This window comes from Perca fluviatilis, chromosome 1, assembly GCF_010015445.1.
Source record: "Perca fluviatilis chromosome 1, GENO_Pfluv_1.0, whole genome shotgun sequence".
NCBI classification, from domain to species: Eukaryota; Metazoa; Chordata; class Actinopteri; order Perciformes; family Percidae; genus Perca; species Perca fluviatilis.
The window spans coordinates 35,854,591-35,875,229 of record NC_053112.1 but is presented as its reverse complement, the minus strand read 5'-3'; the positions used below and the strand labels follow the sequence as shown (position 1 = coordinate 35,875,229).

Below are 20,639 nucleotides of genomic sequence, written 5' to 3'. Positions count from 1 at the left end.
GCACATTTACACTGTTATACAAGCTGTACACTTAATACTTTACATTGTAGCAAAGTGTAATTTCTTCAGTGTTGTCCGATTAAAAGATATAATGAAATAATTGCTAAAATGTGAGGGGTGTACTCACTTTTGTGTGATACTGTATATAATTTATGTGGATAAAGTAAACAATATGGGCATATCAGCGATTTGAAAAACTGTTACCCTGTGCTTTCGTCCATAAATACCGAGGATGTTAAACAACGGCTGTCAATGAAGCAATGCTTGTGGCTTTTTGAGCCGACACTAAGGTGGAGCTAAAACACTGCCGACCACTGATTGGTCAGGGAGAGAATCATCACTAGCCCGACACGGGACATCCTGCACAAACCTGCCATTTAAATATCCATGCTACCGTCAATAGTCACTGCAATTTTCTTATTTATTTAAACCAGATTCAACCCCACCGAGGTTAATTGATGAAGTGCTGTTTGGTTGCTGATAAAAGGATCCAGTGAGAGAACACACCATGTTGGTGTCGCGTTGAATATGATGTAATGGCAGTTCAATCAGGAGAGACTTCATTTAAGAGTGAAAATAGTTGAATAACATGATGCATAATAGGTTGATATGTTATAGTCTTTGGTAATTTGACTCCATTGCAATGTTAAATTAACAAGGGTTATAGAGGCCATGGATATATGATTTGTGCAAACAAAGTTTTCCAAAATCTCCAATCTGGCCAGAGTTTTTAGAAAGAATCGTTTTCAGAGGAGAATTCTCCGTTTGTGTGTAAACGAAGGGCACAAACAAAGGGAAATGTCTCAGTTTTTCAAAATAACCATGTATGTGTAAACAGGGTATCAGATTTCATCCTGTCGGTCTGGGGACTGAACCTTCTACCTCCCAGTCACAAGCTCAATTCTCTAACCATTAGGACACAACTGTCCCATAAGGGCATTGCACAAGGAGGGTTGCTGTGGACAAATGGTTTGAACATGCATGCTGTGAGATATTTTATTTCTAACAAATTTTTAATACAGATTCAGAATTCAGATTATATATTATACTTGAGAATCTGATTAAGTAGATCATTTAGCAATGTGCTCTCCTGGTGATTGTTTCCTTTCATCCGGACATCATGGAGTAGTGACAGTTGTTCTGGTGCTCCTGTAATGAAATAGAGACATATTTAGTACAGATTCTTCAAACACAAACTAAGAACACAACAGTTTGCTTTAGATGCATAAGAACAAATGAGGAACGGTAAACTATCGCTAACCTAAATGGCAATGATGTGAAATACTGTTGACCCTGATGTTTAACTCACATTGGCTTCCATGAATCCAAACATGTCCTGTATGATCACCATCTTGTCGCTCTCCTGCTTTCTTCTCCTCATCCTCATCCTCCAGGCGTTCCCTACGATCACCATGGAAACCACCAACATGATTGCTGCCACTGACCCTGCCACAGCTGTGACCAGCATGGAGTTATCAGCAGCTCCCTGCCGAGCCCCTTGGTCTACAGCCTTCATCATCAGACTGGCGTCAGCATGGACAGCCGAGCGGGGAAGAGGCTGAGATAGCTGCAGATCAGATATATCTGAGGACAAGTAGAAGAACAACCGTGACCTTTCAGAGACAGGTTGATCTTAGATATACAGTACAATACAGCTGTCACGTCTGAATGGCTCCACACCTTCCAGACTGAAAACAAAGAAGGCATCTTCTCCTTTGATGAAGTTTCTGCTCTTTAGTCTGCGGTGAGTGATGAAGGCACTTGTTCCCATGCTTGGGCCTCGATAGTAATAGCTGCCATCAGACACAGTCACTTTACTTCCCACCTTCCTGGGATTGTCCCAGTAGTACTCAGTGCCTGGGAGAAACAGGGGAACTGTCATTCTCTGTCTGACGAACAAAGCAACAATTCATTGTAAAATGCAGTGGTTCCCAACCACACACCAGAAACGTGTCTGACGCGGCGCTGCTGCTGCTAGCCTTGTCTGGACACATGTATGTTTCCCATTGATAAAATGAAATACCATGTTAAACATAAATATATACTGATTTGATTACAGCAAAGACAACGTCGGCGGTATTGACGGCAAAACAGGCTACAGAATATCTCGGTCTGTATTGACAGGTGCAATATTAGAAAATACATTTTTTTTTATATTACATTTATATCTGCATTTATATCAAAACCTAGAGACTTTCAAACATCAACATTTCATTTATTAATATGTATTTGTGTCTAAACAACATATAAACATATTTTTCTATTCTATTTTTCCTGGAAACGCTTCCAACACGCTTGCGTGTCGCGTGAAAAATTGGCGTTGGTTCTATTTCAGAGCTCTAATCTGTTAACACGGGAGCCGAAATATAAACGGCCACGCCACTCAGCTGACACGCCACGCCACGCTCACGCCACACAGTCAGTGTGTAACTGGCCTTACATAACTGCAACATGTAGTGTTCAGGCATTTAGTTGACTTCATGTTAATTTGTAGATATATTCTTCCAATCAAAACATCATTTCTATTTTTTTCAAATTAGTTGAGCTACTCTACAATCTTTCCACATAGCCCCTAGTAACTGCAGAAGTACATGTACCCCTGGTTGGGAATCACTGCTATTAAAGGACAAAATGAGTGGCGGCGTGAGGCGTGCTACACTTAATACAAGTTATCCCCCATCTCTTACCATCAGAGGACTTCTTGTCAGGGTCAGTGGTGACCATTCGGTGCATGTTCATTTGCTGTCTGATGTCAGACTGCTGATCTATCAGGGCCATAGTTGCCTGCTGCCACGGACACGGCCACTTGAGCTTGTGGTCGTTGGGACCTGAGGTCAGGTGGAAGTAGGCGGCCATTTGCCCTGGACTGTCCCTTGTTCCGTTTAGGTACACACCGACCTACAGATCACAGAGTAGTATGAAATACTATGCAAGGATGTGATGGTAATGTAAGTGAATTGACCATTCTAAATGCCTCCCCAGATAAGCAATTGTCCAATCATAGCTTAGCAACCATAACTATACACAGCAGGTGTGTAAAAGCTTTAGATTTCTTCAAGAATGAGAGAATCAAACACTTAAAAGGCATTTACCTGGAAGGAGTAACCTGCTGGTGACAGAAAGCGAGGGCTGTAGAGTTTACCTCCTGCTGGTGTGGTGGCCAGCAGGCGGGTGATGTTGCAGATGTGCCAGACATGCTGAGGGCACTTTGTGGATGACAGGTTAATGTCATCCAGAGAGAAACCTCCCTTTGATGGACTACGTCCCCTCACGCCCTCAAAAACCACACGGCCCTTTTGGGTCATATTCAGATTGATGTTATGCAGTTCCCAGGAGCCCATGACACCTCCTGTAAAGAGAACAGGCAGAATAGAGAATAGACATTAGTCTCTTTCTGACCAAGTACTTACAGGAACGTAGTTATAGTAGCAGCCCACTTCTAAACAGTTCTAGTAACTACTGTCCCCCAAAACCGTTTTTTTTCATTTGCATTCGATGAAAAAGCATCGTCACTTGACTTTAGCGCCACATACAACAACAAACCAGCATTGAGAAGGCCATCGCAATGTTCCTGTTATGACAGAGTTTCTTGTGGATCCTTCCAGGTCCCTCTGCACCTCCTCGGTGGCGTACATGGCCAGCAGCGCCTGCACCTCCGCATCAGTCCACTTTTCAGAGTTCAGCATTCCGTCCATTCTTGTAGTAATTCACGTAGTCAAGTAATTCAAGTACTCAATGTTTTGCTATCACAGACGGCATGGCTTTTACAGATGGCGCGCTGCAAGTGTCGGGTTGACAGTGGGCGTGACTTATAAGTAGGACCAATCAACATAGACCTAGGTCACTATGCGGAAAAGGGAAAGGGGAAAAGACCCTGCCCTGAAGTAGGACCTGAAAGAGTTACAGGAACTGCGGTCAGAGGAACCTAATCATGCCCAAATTGGTCCAGTCAGAACACGAGAAAAAAAGGGTTCTAGGAACATTATGTTCTAGGAACTGCAAAAATCCCTCCGGTCAGAAAGGGACTAGTAATCACTATTAATCACTCATTTATTATATGGATAAGTTTTAAGGTGAAATATTTGAGTTTTTTATTTGATTTCAGCTTATTTCATGAACATCGGTGCAGTCATAGTGTTGCTTGGAGTGGCCAAAGTCACAAACTTCCAAATCATGCATTCAGTGGGCTTTAACTATAACTATACGGGTGAGTATTTGTTACCTGAAATACTCTTGAAGAGCTTCAGTTTACCGCTGGGGTTGGCCTCATCATACTCCCTCACCCAGATATTGAGAACATCATCATCTGCCCCGGTCTTATAGAGGAAGAACTGCAGACACTGGGCTCCAGGTTTTGGGTAAAGCAAACGACTCTCCAGGAATGCACGGTCACCAGGTTTTGCAGAGGCTGTGCGGAAGTGCATGAAGTAGCCTTTTCCTGAGAGCAGGAGGAGACAACAGGGGCTAATGTTGGGCACATTACATATTCAAGAACATACTTCATCATTGTCAATTCAGTATGCTTACTATGCTTATTACATACCTGCAAACTCAGAATGGCTGAAAAAGATATATATATTATATTCAAAAAGGAGAACCTTGTTAAATTGTATATGTCTGTTCTATATGTCCAAAAATATAAAACAATAAAAAGTTAATACATTTATAATATAAAAAAAGGAGCCCAAAACGAGTCGGTGACATAAAGAACTGCTTGTTTATTGCTTAGGCCACAGGGTCACAATGAAATGATTTATTAAAAATGTAATAACAATAACTTATAAAAATAACTTATTTCACCAGTAAATTCCTGTTAAATGACAAAAACAACCACTGAATGGGAAAAGGGTATTTTACAACAACTTTGAATGCAGCACGAGGCTGGCGAGGCAAATTTCAAGTGAACGCAACATCTGAGTTGTTTTTCAGACAACGGAAGCTATAGACTGTTGTTGGAGTCCTCTCCAGTGAAATACAGACACACTTTTACACCGTTTAGCTGTCAGCATTTTAACCGTGTTTACTCCAGCTGCTAGCTAACGGTAGGCTAACGTTACCTGCTGCAAGGTGTGGTGTTAACTAGTGTCCCGTGCAGCAATGTTTCAGTTCCCTCTAACGTCAGTTTTCGGAGCATCAGAGAGAAGCGCAGGCATTTCAGTGGCACCGAAATCCACGTTGCTATTCGGTCCGGTAGATAACGGTTGTTAAGGCACCGGTGCCGTATTAGCACCGGATCTTGGACACCCATTTGAATTTTTGGAAACTGCAGATAAACTATACAGGCTACAGTATAGTTTATCTGCAGTTTCCAAAAATTCAAATGTTCAAACCCAAGATGCCATTTCTTGTGGCTGCCTTATTTCCTCAAAATTGAGAGATCTAGATATTTTGAAGCTCTTAAAGCTTTTTCCAGCAGATTTTAAAAGGAAAGTCGCTAGGTATTTGTTTTGGTTGACAGTCACCTTTGCATTGTCCCATGTTGGAGAAGTCAGTCTGAGGCCCTCCCCTCGCAGATCTACGTTGTTCCCACTTAGCGTTGCCAGGACCCTGAATCATCCCACAGATGTTCTCCTCCTCAAAGTCACAGCTATCCACAAAGCTAGAAGACTTGGCTGTGGAAAGGGAACAGTCACAATTTCATCAAGATACTTCGGTACAGGTACTGAGTCCTTACAGAGTTCGACACCAAACCGCGACCCTTTGTAGTAGTAGATGCCAGACTGTTAGAGTTGTATGAATAATTTCTAATTAGAGCACCAGTCTCAATAACTATTTGATGGAAACTTTTTATGTCAGTGTTTTTAATCAGGATACCTTTGGTCAAATGTGTTATCACAAATCCTGCTTTCTATTGCCCTCCATGAAAGGAGTGATAAATGTGTCGATATGCCACAGTGCTCTATCTGTCAGCCTGATAAGCATGGGCTGATAATGCAGATAGAGAGCAAATGTGCCAACACACAAATATGGTTACATCATCTTGCAACAGAAGTTCACGTGGACCAAGAAAAAAACAAACAGAAAAGAGCTGGCTGGTACAGAAAAGGATTAGAGCTAGGGCTGCACAATATACCGTTTTTTTTATCGTCATCGCAATATCAACTGGCGCAATATACAAATCACGAAAGGCTGCAACATATCGCACAAGACACTCAGTGATGTTTTGTGTCAGCTGAAAGAAAAAAGCAGTAGAAAACTGCACTTTAAAATGTAACTATATATATATATATATATATATATATATATATATATATATCCTATAATCCTAGCTTCTGGGGAGTTTACTCCCCGGAGTCCTTATGTTTTTTCCCCCAGCGTATTTCCTTGGAGAACGTTGGCACCAAGATCCTGGTTCCAGCTGTCGCCGTGGTCCTGCTGCACTCCCTGCTGAGCTCAGCGGTGCCCTGCAATGTCATGCTGCGTCCTGCTGAACCCTGCTGCTTCCTGCTGAACCCTGCAGCTTCCCGCTACATCCATCCATGCTCTGCTGGGCCACGCTACATCCTGTAACGCCCTGCAGCGCCCTGATATGACATGAACTACTACAACTACCATTGAAGTCACTGTTCCATTATTAATGTGACTATTATCGCCACTGTTCATCACACCCCTAACCGCTCGTCAGACACCGCCTACCAAGAGCCTGGGTCTGTCCAAGGTTTCTTCCCAAGAGGGAGTTTTTCCTCGCCACTGTCGCACTGCTTGCTCTTGAGGGACTTATTGTAATTGTTGGGGCTTTGTAAATTATAGAGTGTGGTCTAGACCTACTCTATCTGTAAAGTGTCTCGAGATAACCTATGTTATGATTTGATACTATAAATAAAATTGAATTGAATTGAATATACATATATATTCAATTCAATGTTGGAAATGATTTCCTTTCATTTGTTTTAAATTCAACAAGTCATTTGTTGTATTTTAGAAGAACACTGTAACCAACAGAAAGGCATAAGTAAGAAACACTTTCTGTTTATTTATTGCAAGTAATATCTTTATCGCAATATCGCATAAAACATATTTTCCTTACATCGTGCAGCCCTAATTAGAACCAATGTGAAAATTGTTTTTGAGTTCTGAGTTTAAAGTCTGAATTCTGAGAGGAATTATTATCAGTATTTGGACTTTAATCTCACAATTCTGATTTAAAACTCAGAACTCAAATACATTTTTCACATGTGGCCCTAATCCTCTTCTGTAAATAGGTTATTATGGGACAAAAATCATTCTTATTTTATGAGGTGATTTAGTTTATTGATAGTTGCAATACTCAAAGTGCAGGTTTTATGTCTCATTTACTGGACAAAATGACAGGTTGAGAATGAGATGACTCACTGCAGTTGTAGAGACGGTTGAGCTTGGTCAGATCACTAGCACTGAAGCCCATCCTCTGACCAATCACATCCATGAAGTGGGGGATCTTGGTGACGATGGTGGGCTCAGAGCCAATGCTAAAGGACGTCTTTGTGTAGTGCATTACAGAGCCGTAGTCATAGGCAACACCTAAAGCACTGGACACTTTGTCATCGTATTTTTTGAAGTTGTTCTCTTTACCTGAGGAAGGCATTAAAACAATATAAGGAAGAATATAGCCCTTTGTTTTTGAAAATGTATTCAGATAGCAGGCACGCATAAGGAGAAAAACGCAGGAGATTATACTTTCTGTACAGTTTGTCATTTATTGTATGAAGTTACTACATACACTAATTTAACAAGACCAGGTAGAAACCTAGTGTGTAGCTTGACCTCATGGTCAGGGTGCTTAATTGCTGCCTAATTGTTACAGGGATAGTCAGTGGCGTCTATCACGTGAATCCTCTGATATCAAATGTTCATCTGTAGTGGTCAAGGTATTTGCTTTTAAAGTGTACTACATCTAGCTAAAGTGTCATTGTGTAATTAATGTTACTTTGTTAAACAGACCAGATCTACGTAGGTTGCAACCCATTAAAATTATGTTCACAGCTATAAATGTTGGTTTTGAAAAGCAGCATGGACAAACTAAAACCTACAGTGTAGGGTTTTACTAAAAAGTAAATGTACAGTGTAGATCCTAAACAATCAGTGTTGTAACTGTTGCCACGATTCATTTTGAAAGAGCAACGGCCAAATGGGCAACTCCAACCTGACCGAAGTCATCACTCACTCCGACCAATGGTGCCACTCAGCGACAGAGGGACAGAGCGACAGACCTTCGCGTTCAGAGGACTCGAATATATTCGAATATTTAATACTATTTTGACCATTAAATGCCTTCAGTAAGACCTAGATATTGGTATCAAACTTAATTTTTTTTTTTTTAATTAAAAGTCAGACCTGGGATTAAACACAAACAGTATGCTTTCGACAGGAAGTTCGGAGCTTTCACCGTAGCCTACGTAAGTGGTCTAATGTTTATACTTGTGTGTTGGTGTGTGTATGTGCGTAGTGTTGCCGACTTAGCGACTTTTCAGACCCCCTTAGTGACTTTTTTTCACAAAAGCGACTAGCGACAAATCTGGCGACATTCTGTAGAAAAGACAGCAACTTTCTGTAAAAAGTCGCCAGTATTGTCCAGCGAGCACGCGAGGTATTTCTCTCCTATGGCCGCCAAAACAGTCACCTCTCTCTTCTGTTGTGTGACTGAGGACCAGCCCCGCCCTCACCCCCGTGCTCTCTCCTCATGTGCAGCAGCACTGCGCGCAGGCAGGTAGAAAGAGGGGAAGGGACAGGGTGTGGGGGCCGGTGTAGGTAGGAGAGACAGCGGCACGCTGAGCTGGCCTGGCCCTGGGCAAGCCAGCCTTCTTTGAGAATTAGGGGGGGATGTAACGCTACCGAGCCACGGCCAAAGGATGTGCGTCGTCGCGACCTGTAGTTACATTTTGAAATGCGTGAAAAAGCCTCGGAATCTGAACTGAAAACGTTTGCAAGCAAACACATTTACAAAAAATAATGGCCATAACAGGTTCGAATATTAAGGGCTGCCTAATATTCGTTCGAATATCACTATTTTTTTAAATATTCGAATGATATTTGAATAACGAAGTTCGGAGTCAAAGCCCTACCAGGTTCAATGCGATCCCACATGATGTTGACATAATCATCACGGTCAGCTCTGGACTGCTCGTGCCAGAAGCCCAGAGCGTGCAGAAACTCGTGCTCAATGGTTCCAAGACGGTCACAGTTTTTACCAATGGACAGCCGCTGCTTCCCCACACGCTGGTTGCCTACAGAGGAGAAGCATCTATGGAGAGAGAAAGCAAGCACTCTTGACTAAATGGTCTTTCAAGCCACGGAGAGAAGGCCATCATTTAGAGGATGCCGAATACACCTGTAGATTAGAGTCCGGATCGGGCCGAATTTTTCTGTCCGAGCTGTGTCCGAACCCGGCCCGAGCCCGACAGGCATTAAGAAATTTGTGTCCGAGCCTGAACCGAGCCCGACACAGTTAAAATCTTTTTTCCTCATACTAATGACACATGTAGGCTACATTTGTTTGTGTGGAAAGCTTTTATTAAGCAACTCTAGGAAGGCATTCAGAAATGTCAACAGATGAGGCATCAGCGCACACGGGGCAACCAAGGGGGTGAGCTTCGCTTCAGAACTCGAACCTCCTATGGCGCCATTTTGACGCTACAAAGAGATCACCTCCCGTTAGCATTCCACTGACTACCATACATTTTGCCGCCACTTTGACAGCGAATAACTTTACATCAGAAATGTTTAAAGACTCTATTTGTCCATTGTTTAGTTCTAAAGAAACACGACAATGTATAAAAGGCTCCATTACCTTGTACCTCACGTTATGGCTCCGTAGCAGATGTTTTTGTAAAAATAGGCTAATGATTGTGTCATAACCAAGTGACTTACTGTCGCATAGTAGAGGAATTACCGTGTAGTACAGGAGAAGCTCGCAGGCAGTTTCGACTTACGTTAGCTGTTTAGGTTTACTTACTAATGTTAACTAGCATGTTAGTTAGCAATAATTAGCCTGTACTGTGCTTATGTTATCTCCTTACATATACCTACACTCTCTGTCTCTGTAAGATTGGGAATGATTGAGATTTCTCTTGGCACAGCTACTAGAAGACTTACAACTTTCAGACACGTTGCTCAGGTCACATTTACATTGTCTCTGTCAGTTGGAGGCTGCGCAAAGCAAGAGATCACCGGAAAAGTGCTTCTAATAGCCTTCACTGGTCTCCGTCCAGAACAATGGGGTCTATTGGTCCATTTATATATGTCAATGGGGGCAACAAGAGCACGTTAATCAGCTGTTAAAATGTTCAATGGGTTAACCTCTCCTGATCGCTTTGTTTCCGACCGTGGTCAGAAAACCAGGGGAGACTTGTTACCTCCAGGGCCCACGTCATAACATGAATAACCGCTAACTCTGCTCCGGTTACATCTACAACACGTCTGCTTCCTCTTTCTCTATCTCTCTTCTATCCACTTAACACACACACTCACACACACACACAAACACACACACACACACACACACACACACACACACACACACACACACACACACATACAAACCCACATGCACTGAGCTCTCTTAAAAGGAGCCGCAGCACCATTTTACAACAAATGCCTTATCGCGCTGATGTGACCGAGCCCGACCCAACCCCGACCATAATTTCCAAATATCTGTCCGAACCCGGCCTGGCCTGTCGTGTACTGTCGGGACCCGTCGGGACCCGTCGGGACCTGTCGGCCTCGGGTCGGGTATCCATGCCTTAGGCCTACTGTAGATAGCCTTAACTAGCTGGCGTTAGCTCAGAATCAGCCTCAGTAACACTATTCATTAGGTTTTAGTAAATGTCTGTGAGCAGTAATACTAATTTGTTTTGCCACTTGGGGACAGCAGATTGTATAGAGCTGGTAACAAACAAATCAAATCAACAAACAAAAAGTGTCTATTTATGCATCTATCAGACAAAGAACAACATTAGCATCAGTTGGAGTCATGTTTGTGGTCAACCGACAACTCCAAATATTGACTCTCCTTTTACCTGCTGGTGGTTAACTTTATCAGTCTCCTGCTTTGTGCTAGGTAGTGTATTGTCAGTTTATCAGAGGTTTTTCCACTTAAAACGGCTAAAGTTATGTGCCGTAAAACCAAAACAATGTGCTAAAAGATGCTAAAAGGTTCTGTAGAGCTGAGGGGAACTGCAGAGTCTGCTGATAATTCTCTGTGGGTTTGCCACTACAAGACTTTTCACCCACTGCGTATATAAAAGTATTTATTAGTGCACCTTCAAACATTTGTTGAGGATGCACTGATTGCATTAACGTGTGTTGTGGCTTCGTGGCGGACACGTACACGCAGGCAATGTAATAAGCACTGACAGTTTGGTTGCAGAATACAGCGATATTAGGTGAACACGGTGCTCACCCGCTTCCTTTGTACACAGAGATGTAGTTCTTCTCTCCTTTCCATGGTGTAAAGTCAATGCAGGTCTTCAGTCTGTACTGGTCAAATGCTTTCAGGATCCCTCCCTTTGCATTCATCTCTACAGTACATGTTACATGGTGTACGACAAAGAAACATGAGAAAGCATCCTAGTTTAGTACATATCCAAAATAACATAAGAATAATAAGAATGTGAGTCTCTTACCCAGACTGTCCTCAAGGTAGTAGGGAATGGTTGTTGGCCAACGATACTTGTCTCCTATAATGGAGTTTCTGCTGAATGTCTGATGGGAATACGGTGAACAACAGGTATACAATTAGGGATGAATGAAGGAGTAACAGAGCTAACTTCAACAGACTCACTGAGGTGAGTGCTTGTGGTTTTATAATATATATATATATATATATATATATATATATATATATATATATATATATATATTTACTTCCTCCTGATCGATGTCTCCCTCCAGCAGGTCCAGCCCAGCCACTGCAAAGGAAAATTGTATTGGTTGATGAAAATCCTCAGATGCATCGAGACATTATATAACAAAGCAAAACAAAAATAGTGTGTCGACAAACCTTCATTGATGTTAAAGATGTCCCAGTCATGGCCTTCATCCACATCAGTTTCTGTAGATGTACAGCAGAATCAAAAATATTCTGCTCAAAAATGGGATTACAGAATGATATTATTGACGTAATTATTATTGTGCTGTGTACTGGTGCTATTAGCATTGAGCCCTGCCCCACAGACCTGAGACATGTTTACTTTAAAATGCCACATATTTTAAAGCTTGTTTATTTCTATATTTAAATTTTGCCGTCTGACTCTTTAAGATTTGCAATGGACTTCCATGTTGTTCTGAGTGAGAGCCCTTTTGGCAAGGAAGCACAGATTTATTTCAAGTATTCAGTTTGCTGACACCTCTTAAAGGGAAATATTGGTATTTTTCAACCTAAACCCTATTTTCCCATGCATGTGTGTCTAAATGACTAATGTGAACACAAATCTTTGAAATCGGTCCAGTATTGAGCGAGAACACTAACTGGCAGCTGCAAACCAGGCTGCAATGTTATTCTATAGGGCAAATGTGCACCCTTAATTTCGGTTTTGGGTTTTTTGGGCTCCAATTGATATTATAAGTGTAACTGCATTACATAATTATGCATAACCACATCATAGAAAGATGGTGAAGTCTCATTCTGAAATCTCGTGAGGTGAATGCCGGAAGACGTTGGTGTGGAACCATGGATGTATGGTGTGGAACGCAAGAGGAGTTCCAGGGAGTTTGTTGTTTTGGAGTACAGACAGCTTAGCTTTGTGTTATCTAAAATATTTTCAATTGCACATTTCCGAATTGTGCCAACAAAATGTCAAGCTATATTGACAAAATGCTATTTATGCCATGCATTTCTATTATTCTGTATCTATATCATGTTGGATCATGCGTAAAATTAGGCTATTATTGATGTATGATTCATACATGAGGGTAATTCATCACTAATTCACTAATAAAGATACCAGCATGCATGCTATTCTTGCCATCGCCATCGAAGCGTGGCAGGAAAATATCAAAAACTGCTTTAGTTAGACCGTATTGCATCGTACTGTGATGTTTGTTTGTGATACCTGTGTGGAGGTTTATTGTGGTCATTACTGATTATTTTAGATTAGATGTGCTGACAAAAAGCAAGTAGGCCTACATGCTTTCAGCTTGTTTCTTTGCAACAACAGTCCTGTTGTTCAGAAAAAATAAGCTTCCCTGAAAGCCATGGTATAGTTCGCACACTGATAATATGTGACTCACCTGTTTCACCTGTCAGCTTAGCTGCTGCCTAGTAAATACATTAGAAAATACATTAATCAAAAGAGAAATTTGATTATAAAGAATGTTCTGATATTCTGGGTGGCAACTCCACATTAAAGCAATGTCACATGTTTTGCACTGGAGATACAATATGAATGTTATGTTTCACAAAATGACTTACCAGTCCTAGGCCAAAGAACAGAATGATCCACCTGAGTGCCATGGCTCCAGCTGCAGACACACACTCACTGTGTTGGTTCAACCTGCCTCAGTCCTGCGGCGTGCTTTCTTTTTGTACAGAACAAGAAACACTGGTGCAGACTTTTTGCAAAAGTTCAAACACACACACACACACACACCAGAGTCCGGATCGGGCCGAATTTTTCTGTCCGAGCCAGGCCCGCGTCCAACAGAGCTGTGACTGAACCCGGCCCGAGCCTGACAGGCATTAAGAAATTTGTGTCCAAGCCCGACCTGAGCCCGACACAGTTAAAATCACATTTTTTTTCTCATACTAATGACACACATAGGCTATATTTTTGTATGGAAATCTTTTATTAAGCAACTATAGGAAGGCATTCGGAAATTTCAACAGATGAGGCATCAGCGCACACGGGGCAACAAGCGCACGTTAATAAGCTGTTAAAATGTTCAATGTGTTAACCTTTCCTGAATGTTTTTTTTCCGACATGTGGTCAGAAAATCAGGGGAGACTTCCAGGGCCGATGTTATAACATGAATATCGTCAGGGTTAATATCCTGTTTCTGGTGAGCAAATTAATGAACTTGGCTTTCAGTCTGGGGTTTATATCGGACACCGCACACACTGTGTAGCCTAGCTACAATAAAACTTCACATTGACCCGTTTTAAATTTTTGTTTTATATCCGAAAATATGGGACGTAGAAATAAGCGCTGAAAATGTGTAGAAGAAAATTTTTACAATTTAAAACGTTGGAAAAAGCAAAAACAAACGGCAAAAAAGGCGGCAAAAATGTTTTTTTTTTTCAAGGTTGACAGGAAGACAACACAAGGGTTAAACTTATTGCACCAACTCTGCTCCGTTTGCTTCCTCTTTCTCTCTTCTGCCCACTTTCCACACACACACACACATACACACACATATACACACACACACACACGCACTGAGCTCTCTTAAAGGAGCCGCAGCACCATTTTACAAAAAAGGCCTTATCACGCTGATGTGACCGAGCCCGACCCGAACCTGACCCGAACCCGACCATAATTTCTAAATATCTGTCCGAACCCGTCTTAATTCTTAATACCTGTCGGGCTTGGGCCGGGTTCAGTCACGGCTCTGTCGGACGAGGGCCGGTCTCGGACAGAAAAATTCAGCCGATCTGGACTCTATTTCAAATCTAATTAAAATTAGGCAGATTATCATGATGAATGCATCTTTCACCTGAAATAAGGCTCAGAGTTTGCCAGCCTGGTTTTATATGTGGACAATGAGATACAGTACAGTTAGTTAAAGAAAAACAAGTTTGGTAGGAGACACTTTCAAGCTATCAAGAGAATATTCTTTTTGACTCCATAGCCAGCTAGGTCTGCATCTAGCACTGAGGACACTGAGGTAAGGTGACCAGATGTCCCCAGTTTGCGGGGACAGTCCCAGGTTTCGGTGAGCTGTCCCCGGCTGGAGCTGTCCCCAGAAATGTCCCCGGTTTTCACTGTGACTGACAGACCCGAAATTGGAATGAAAGAAAGAAAACCTTGACCAAACGTATAGTCGTGCACCCTACACGCGCAGGCTTAAGACAGCCAGAGTGCTGCTCAGAGCTCAGAGATGTTCTAGAATGCTCATATTTTACGATGCTAAAATGTTTATTTACATGGAGTCTGGTGGGTTTAGCGAACACAATTTTGCAGACTTTTTATGTTTAAAAAAAGGATCTTACAGACAGAAAGATTGACCTCCTTAGAAATCCTTTCCATAACGTTTTCAGACACTTAGAATATTAATCTGAGCCTGTCAGCGGCAAAACGAGCACTTCTATGAACGTAAATACAAGCTGGACAATTGTCCTATTAACTTACATTGTAGCTTGTTTCACCGTTGCCGAGAGCAGCGATCTGGTTCAATACTGGACCAATGTCATTTCCTCAATAGTTTTAATTGTAGGCTATACGATACTCAATGAGCTGTTGCAGAAACAAGCCAGACTGAAGCAATAAAGCAAAAGCTGTCAGATAAATGTATTGCAGTTAACATTACAACATTTCCCTCTGACGTATAGTGGAGTACAAGTATGAAGTAACGGCAGGGGCGATTCTAGGATCAGACCTTTAGGGGGGCTCAGCCCCTAATGAGAATGTGACACGGATATAGTGCATGCAAAAGTGTTAATCTGCACCATGAAATTACCAACTTTTTCACAACCACATTCCTGCTCTCCCTCCGACAGATAGAAACTCAGATATATATCCTACTTACAAATATGGATATATTTCTACTGGTATGCTTCCTAGTGACATTAATGCAAATATATGAAGACAAAACTTTTCCACCTGTGTGTGCATGGTTATAATTTGGAAGTGCAAAATAATTAGACTACAGCACAAATATTTCCATCCATAGATAAGAATAATCAAGTCTAACCTCTTTAAACGTTAAAATAGACTAACTTTTCTTACAGGGGAGCATGCCCATGGACCCCCCTAGGGGGGTTTGTGTCCCAGTGCAGCTCTAAGTCTAGTGACGCCCGTGGGGCAGTGTCCCCGTTTTAAGTTTTACAAAGATAAAAACATTACCTTTTTTGGAGGTATTTACGCTTCTGAGCTGAAAATGTCCCCGTATTTTGTCACAGAAATCTGGTCACCTTACACTGAGGTCTTGGCCAAAGTATTTTTTCTGGACATTTTGGAAGTTTTAAAGCAACACTTTGTACAGTAACTTTTCCCACTTTGGTCCCTCTACAGGTTGTCTCATTGGAACTACAGCTCGTTCCAATGAGACAACCTGTATGTAAGGGGGACCGAGGAGGGAAAAGTTACATAGTGTTGCTTTAACAGCATGTGGACACATTTTACATGTACAATTAGATGTACCTGCTGCTTGATGCTAGTAATTTTCAGATTCTGATTCAGGGATCATTAATCCGTTAATCAAATTGGACTGGAAAAAGAGCACCTCCCCCCTCTACCCCACTCACCAACACCAACGCCTAAGGATCCATCTCCTTAACCGCCCCATACACCATGCATGCCATTTTTCTTTCTGCTTACCCATTCCCCTGCCCCCTTGGTGGAGTTTGCTGACCAGATGAAGGAAAACGTTCTCAGAAAACGGTAGACTATATTAATGAAACTTTCATTTAGCTTCTTTCCTCTACACCCGCACTATCTTCGATCTCAGTCCATGAGCTTGTAGATAATTTCTATTCTAAAATTACAAATGTTATTGATGCCATTGCTCCCACTAAGGTGAAAGCTGTCTCTGGTAAGAAAAGATCTGAACGCAGCTATCAAAAAAAATAAACTCATCTGAGTGGACAAATATGATATGCAGAGTTCCCCAAGGCTCCATTCTTGGGCCTCTTTTGTTCAACATCAACGCTTCCACTGGCTCAGATTATGGAAAACAACCAAATAAGTTAACATAATTATGCAGAGGACACACACATTTCCATAACCATACTACCAGGGGACTATGTTCCAATGCAAACACTGAGTAAATGCATTGAACAAATCAACCATTTGAAGGGGCCAGAACCTTTTTTTTTTATTTAACGAGGACAAACCAGAGGTAGTTATTTCTGGAGCCAAAGAGGAACGATTAGAAGTCAGTGCTCAACTTTAATCGGCAATGTTTAAAACAACGGACAAAAACAGAAATCTGGGTGTAGTCATGGACTCAGACCTGACGATTACAAAGCTAGCCAACTAACCCTAACCTTAAGAATTAAGGCATGGCTACCGGGCAGGGTTCGGACAGATATTTAGAAATTATGGTCAGGTTCGAGTCGGGCTCGGTCACATCAGCATGATAAGGCATTTGTTGTAAAATGGTGCTGCGGCTCCTTTAAGAGAGCTCAGTGCATGTGTGTGTGTGTGTGTGGAAAGTGGGCAGAAGAGAGAAAGAGGAAGCAGACGTGTTGTATGCAAATGGAGCAGAGTTGGTGCAATAACTTTATATATATATATATCGATATACGATATGTACGATATTCATGTTATAACGTCGGCCCTGGAAGTCTCCCCAGATTTTCTGACCACATGTCAGAAAAGAAGCAAGCAGGAAAGGTTAACACATTGAACATTTTAACGCTGATGCCTCGTCTGTTGGCATTTCCGATTGCCTTCCTATAGTTGCTTAATAAAAGCTTTCCACATAGAAATGTAGCCTACATGTGTCATTAGTATGAGAAAAAAAAAGTGATTTTAACTCGGGCTCGGGTCGGGCTCGGACACAAATTTCTTAATACCTGTCGGGCTCGGGCCGGGTTCGGTCACGGCTCGGTCGGACGTGGGCCTGGCTCGGACAGAAAAATTTGGCCTGATCCGGACTCTATTAAGAATATATCAAGTGTTAAAGGACTTATGTCTCTGCAGTATTTGAAAAAAATAAAAAATGCTTTTATCTTAAATAGACTTGACTACTGTAACAGTGTAGTGACAGCTGCAGTTGATTCAAAATGCTGCTGCTGGAGTCCTCACTAAGACTTAGACTATGAAAGTTGATCACAACACTCCAGTTCTGAGGTATTTACACTGGCTTCCTGTCCCTCAAAGAATGGATTTCAAAATACTACTGTTGGTTTGGAAGGCACTGAATGGTTTAGGGCCAAAATACATTTCTGATCTTCTGCTACATTATGAACCATCCAGACCTCTCAGGTTGTCTGGGACAGGTCTGCTTTCTGTCCCCAGAGTCAAAACTAGACATGGAAAGGCAGCATTCAGTTTTCATGCACCACATATCTGGAACAATCTCCCAGAAAACTGCAGGTCCGATGCAACTATCACTTCTTGTAAATAAAGGCTGAAGTCTTTTCTTTTTCATGCTGCCTTATTTAGGTAATTGTTCATTTCTTACACTACACTGTAACTTCTAATCTTGTATTTCACACCTGTCTTTTTCTCGTTTTATATTCTCTTTAATGAATGTTTTTGTTTTTAACTGCTCTTTAATGTTTCCAAAAGCACTTTGAATTGCCTTGTTTCCAAAAATGTGCTATATAAATAAAGCTGCCTTGCCTTGCTAACTTGGCTGTAGGGTCATTGTCCTGTTGGAAGGTGAACCTTCGGCCCAGTCTGAGGTCCTTAGCCATTTGCATATATAAGCAGTGCAGTTATTAAAGCTGTAAGCAGACCAAAGAAGTTTGGAGAAAAAATTATTTTCATTTGTAAATGAAGAGTAACAAAATGCATGGATTGTGGAAATAGTTTTTTTATTTGGGAAACTGAATTTTGATATGTTGTGATTATGCGGTAATGGGTTTATGAAGAGACGTGAAGTCGAGACTGCAGTTAAGGTAAAGCACATACATGTGTATAAATATAGTCTGGCAGAAGCAAGGGAAGCAAGCACACTACATGTTGCCTGTCCTCAATTTCCCTGTTCTTTACACAACAAAATTATAATCTGACTACAGGCCTCACGCCCGGGGCCTGTCGGTTTCCTCCAGACAAGACGCTTAGAATTAAGGCTGAACAGTTTAACCTTGGTTTCTTCAGATCAGAGAATCTTGTTTCTATACAGTCTGAAAGTCCTTACCATGTTTTTTGTAAACTCCAAGCAGCTTTCATATGTCTTTCACTGAGGAGAGGGTTCTGTCAGACCATAAAGCCCAGATCGGTGGACTATTGCAGTGATGTTTGTCCTGGAAGTTTCTCCCGTCTCCACACAGCATCTCTGGAGCTCAGCCAGAGTGGCCATCAGGTTCTTGGTCACCTCACTTACCAAAGCCTTTTCTGTCATGTCACCACATACGAGTCAATACATTTTTGTTAACTTACTGTAAAAAATAATACACATGCAGCATTAACACATTTATCACAATGAGTAAAACAATTCTTGGGGATAATGAAGCATACTGCTTTATCCAGGGAAGGGCAACTGGCCTTGGTCAAATGCGCCCGGAAGACGTTTCGTCACTCATCCGAGAGATTTCTTCAGTTCTGACTGAACAGTAAGGAAACCCAGCTATTTAACCTTTATAGGGTCATTGTCAAGATGATTCTAAATACAGAATTTTTGTCTGTAACCTTGTTTTTTTTTTTTGTACTTTTAACACACACGCAACACACACACACACACACACACACACACACACATAGACACACACACTATAGTCCGGATCGGGACGAATTTTTCTGTCCGAGCCAGGCCCGCATCCAACAGAGCCGTGACCGAACCCGGCCCGAGCCCGACAGGTATTAAGAAATTTGTGTCCGAGCCCGACCCGAGCCCGACACAGTTAAAATCTGTTTTTTTTTTCTCATACTAATGACACATGTAGGCTACGATTCTGTGTGGAAAGCTTTTATTAAGCAACTATAGGAAGGCAATCGGAAATGTCAACAGATGAGGCATCAGCGCACACGGGGCAACAAGCGCACGTTAATAAGCTGTTAAAATGTTCAATGTGTTAACCTTTCCTGCACACACACACACACACACACACACACACACACACACAAACCAAGAGTATTCATAACATTTACTGTACTAGTGCAGTGCCTGTTTGGAACGGGCCGATTGCTTGGCCTGTGGTATTGCTGTTTGTAGAATTCTTCAAAACCAAATTGTACCCCAAAATTACTTACAGAAGGACCCCAAACCACTTCATCTGCAACTCCCCTGTATACCCTATACTGACTTACATCAGAGGAAGACATTGTACTACTGCATTTACTTGACAGAATCAGAATGTAATCACAAAATACCACAATGACAATGTGGAGTATTCAGACAATAGCCTCATGGACTCATGGCAGTGCCCTACCCACCTGGCCCGTTATGAGAACTAATCAACACATATCTGTGTTCATCAACCACTAGAACCGGACCGTTTTTGTGTGTGTGTGTGTGTGTGTGTGCGTGCACACACACGCAGAGAGAGAGATAGACAGAGAGAGAGAGAGAGACAGAAAGAGAGAAAGAGACAGAGACAGAGACAGAGACGGAGTGAGACAGAGAGAGAGAGACAGAGAGAGAGAGAGACAGAGAGAGACAGAGAGAGACGTTGTCTCGTGTCGTTTGATCGTGAACGTAGCGCAACTTTGCACGTTTGTGGGTCAGAGAGAGACAGAGAGAAAGACAGAGAGAGAGAGACAGAGAGAGAGACAGAGAGAGACAGAGAGAGAGAGAGAGAGACGTTGTCGTTGTCTCGTGTCGTTGTCTCGTGTTGTTTGATCGTGAACGTAGTTCAACTTTGCACGTTTGTGGGTCTGAGGTGTATGTCACATTTT

At 41.9% G+C, this 20,639-nt stretch overlaps 1 protein-coding gene across 1 annotated transcript; it reads right to left on the bottom strand.

Annotated features, from left to right (window-relative positions):
* Window positions 1–970: 970 nt before the first annotated feature.
* Window positions 971–15,378, bottom strand: LOC120568897 (meprin A subunit beta-like). Its single transcript, XM_039816644.1, has 16 exons — window positions 15,264–15,378; window positions 13,388–13,494; window positions 13,207–13,234; window positions 11,978–12,028; window positions 11,842–11,885; window positions 11,601–11,679; window positions 11,378–11,495; window positions 9,042–9,220; window positions 7,333–7,551; window positions 5,463–5,612; window positions 4,223–4,438; window positions 3,093–3,349; window positions 2,688–2,898; window positions 1,681–1,857; window positions 1,310–1,584; window positions 971–1,149 (listed from the first exon to the last, which is right to left on the bottom strand). Exons 2-16 carry the CDS (start codon window positions 13,427–13,429, stop codon window positions 1,108–1,110), a joined length of 2,088 nt encoding a protein of 695 aa, XP_039672578.1. The 5' UTR covers window positions 13,430–13,494; window positions 15,264–15,378; the 3' UTR covers window positions 971–1,107.
* Window positions 15,379–20,639: the final 5,261 nt, after the last annotated feature.

Excerpts from the sequence above, each read along its gene's own strand:
- LOC120568897 (XM_039816644.1), bottom strand. The coding sequence starts at position 13,429 with ATGGCACTCAGGTGGATCATTCTGTTCTTTGGCCTAGGACTG. Across the intron at positions 11,680-11,841 it reads GAGACATCGATCAGGAGGAA|ACATTCAGCAGAAACTCCAT; the intron begins GTAAATATATAT and ends TATTCCCATCAG. Across the intron at positions 9,221-11,377 it reads TCTGTGTACAAAGGAAGCGG|ATGCTTCTCCTCTGTAGGCA; the intron begins GTGAGCACCGTG and ends CTCTCTCCATAG.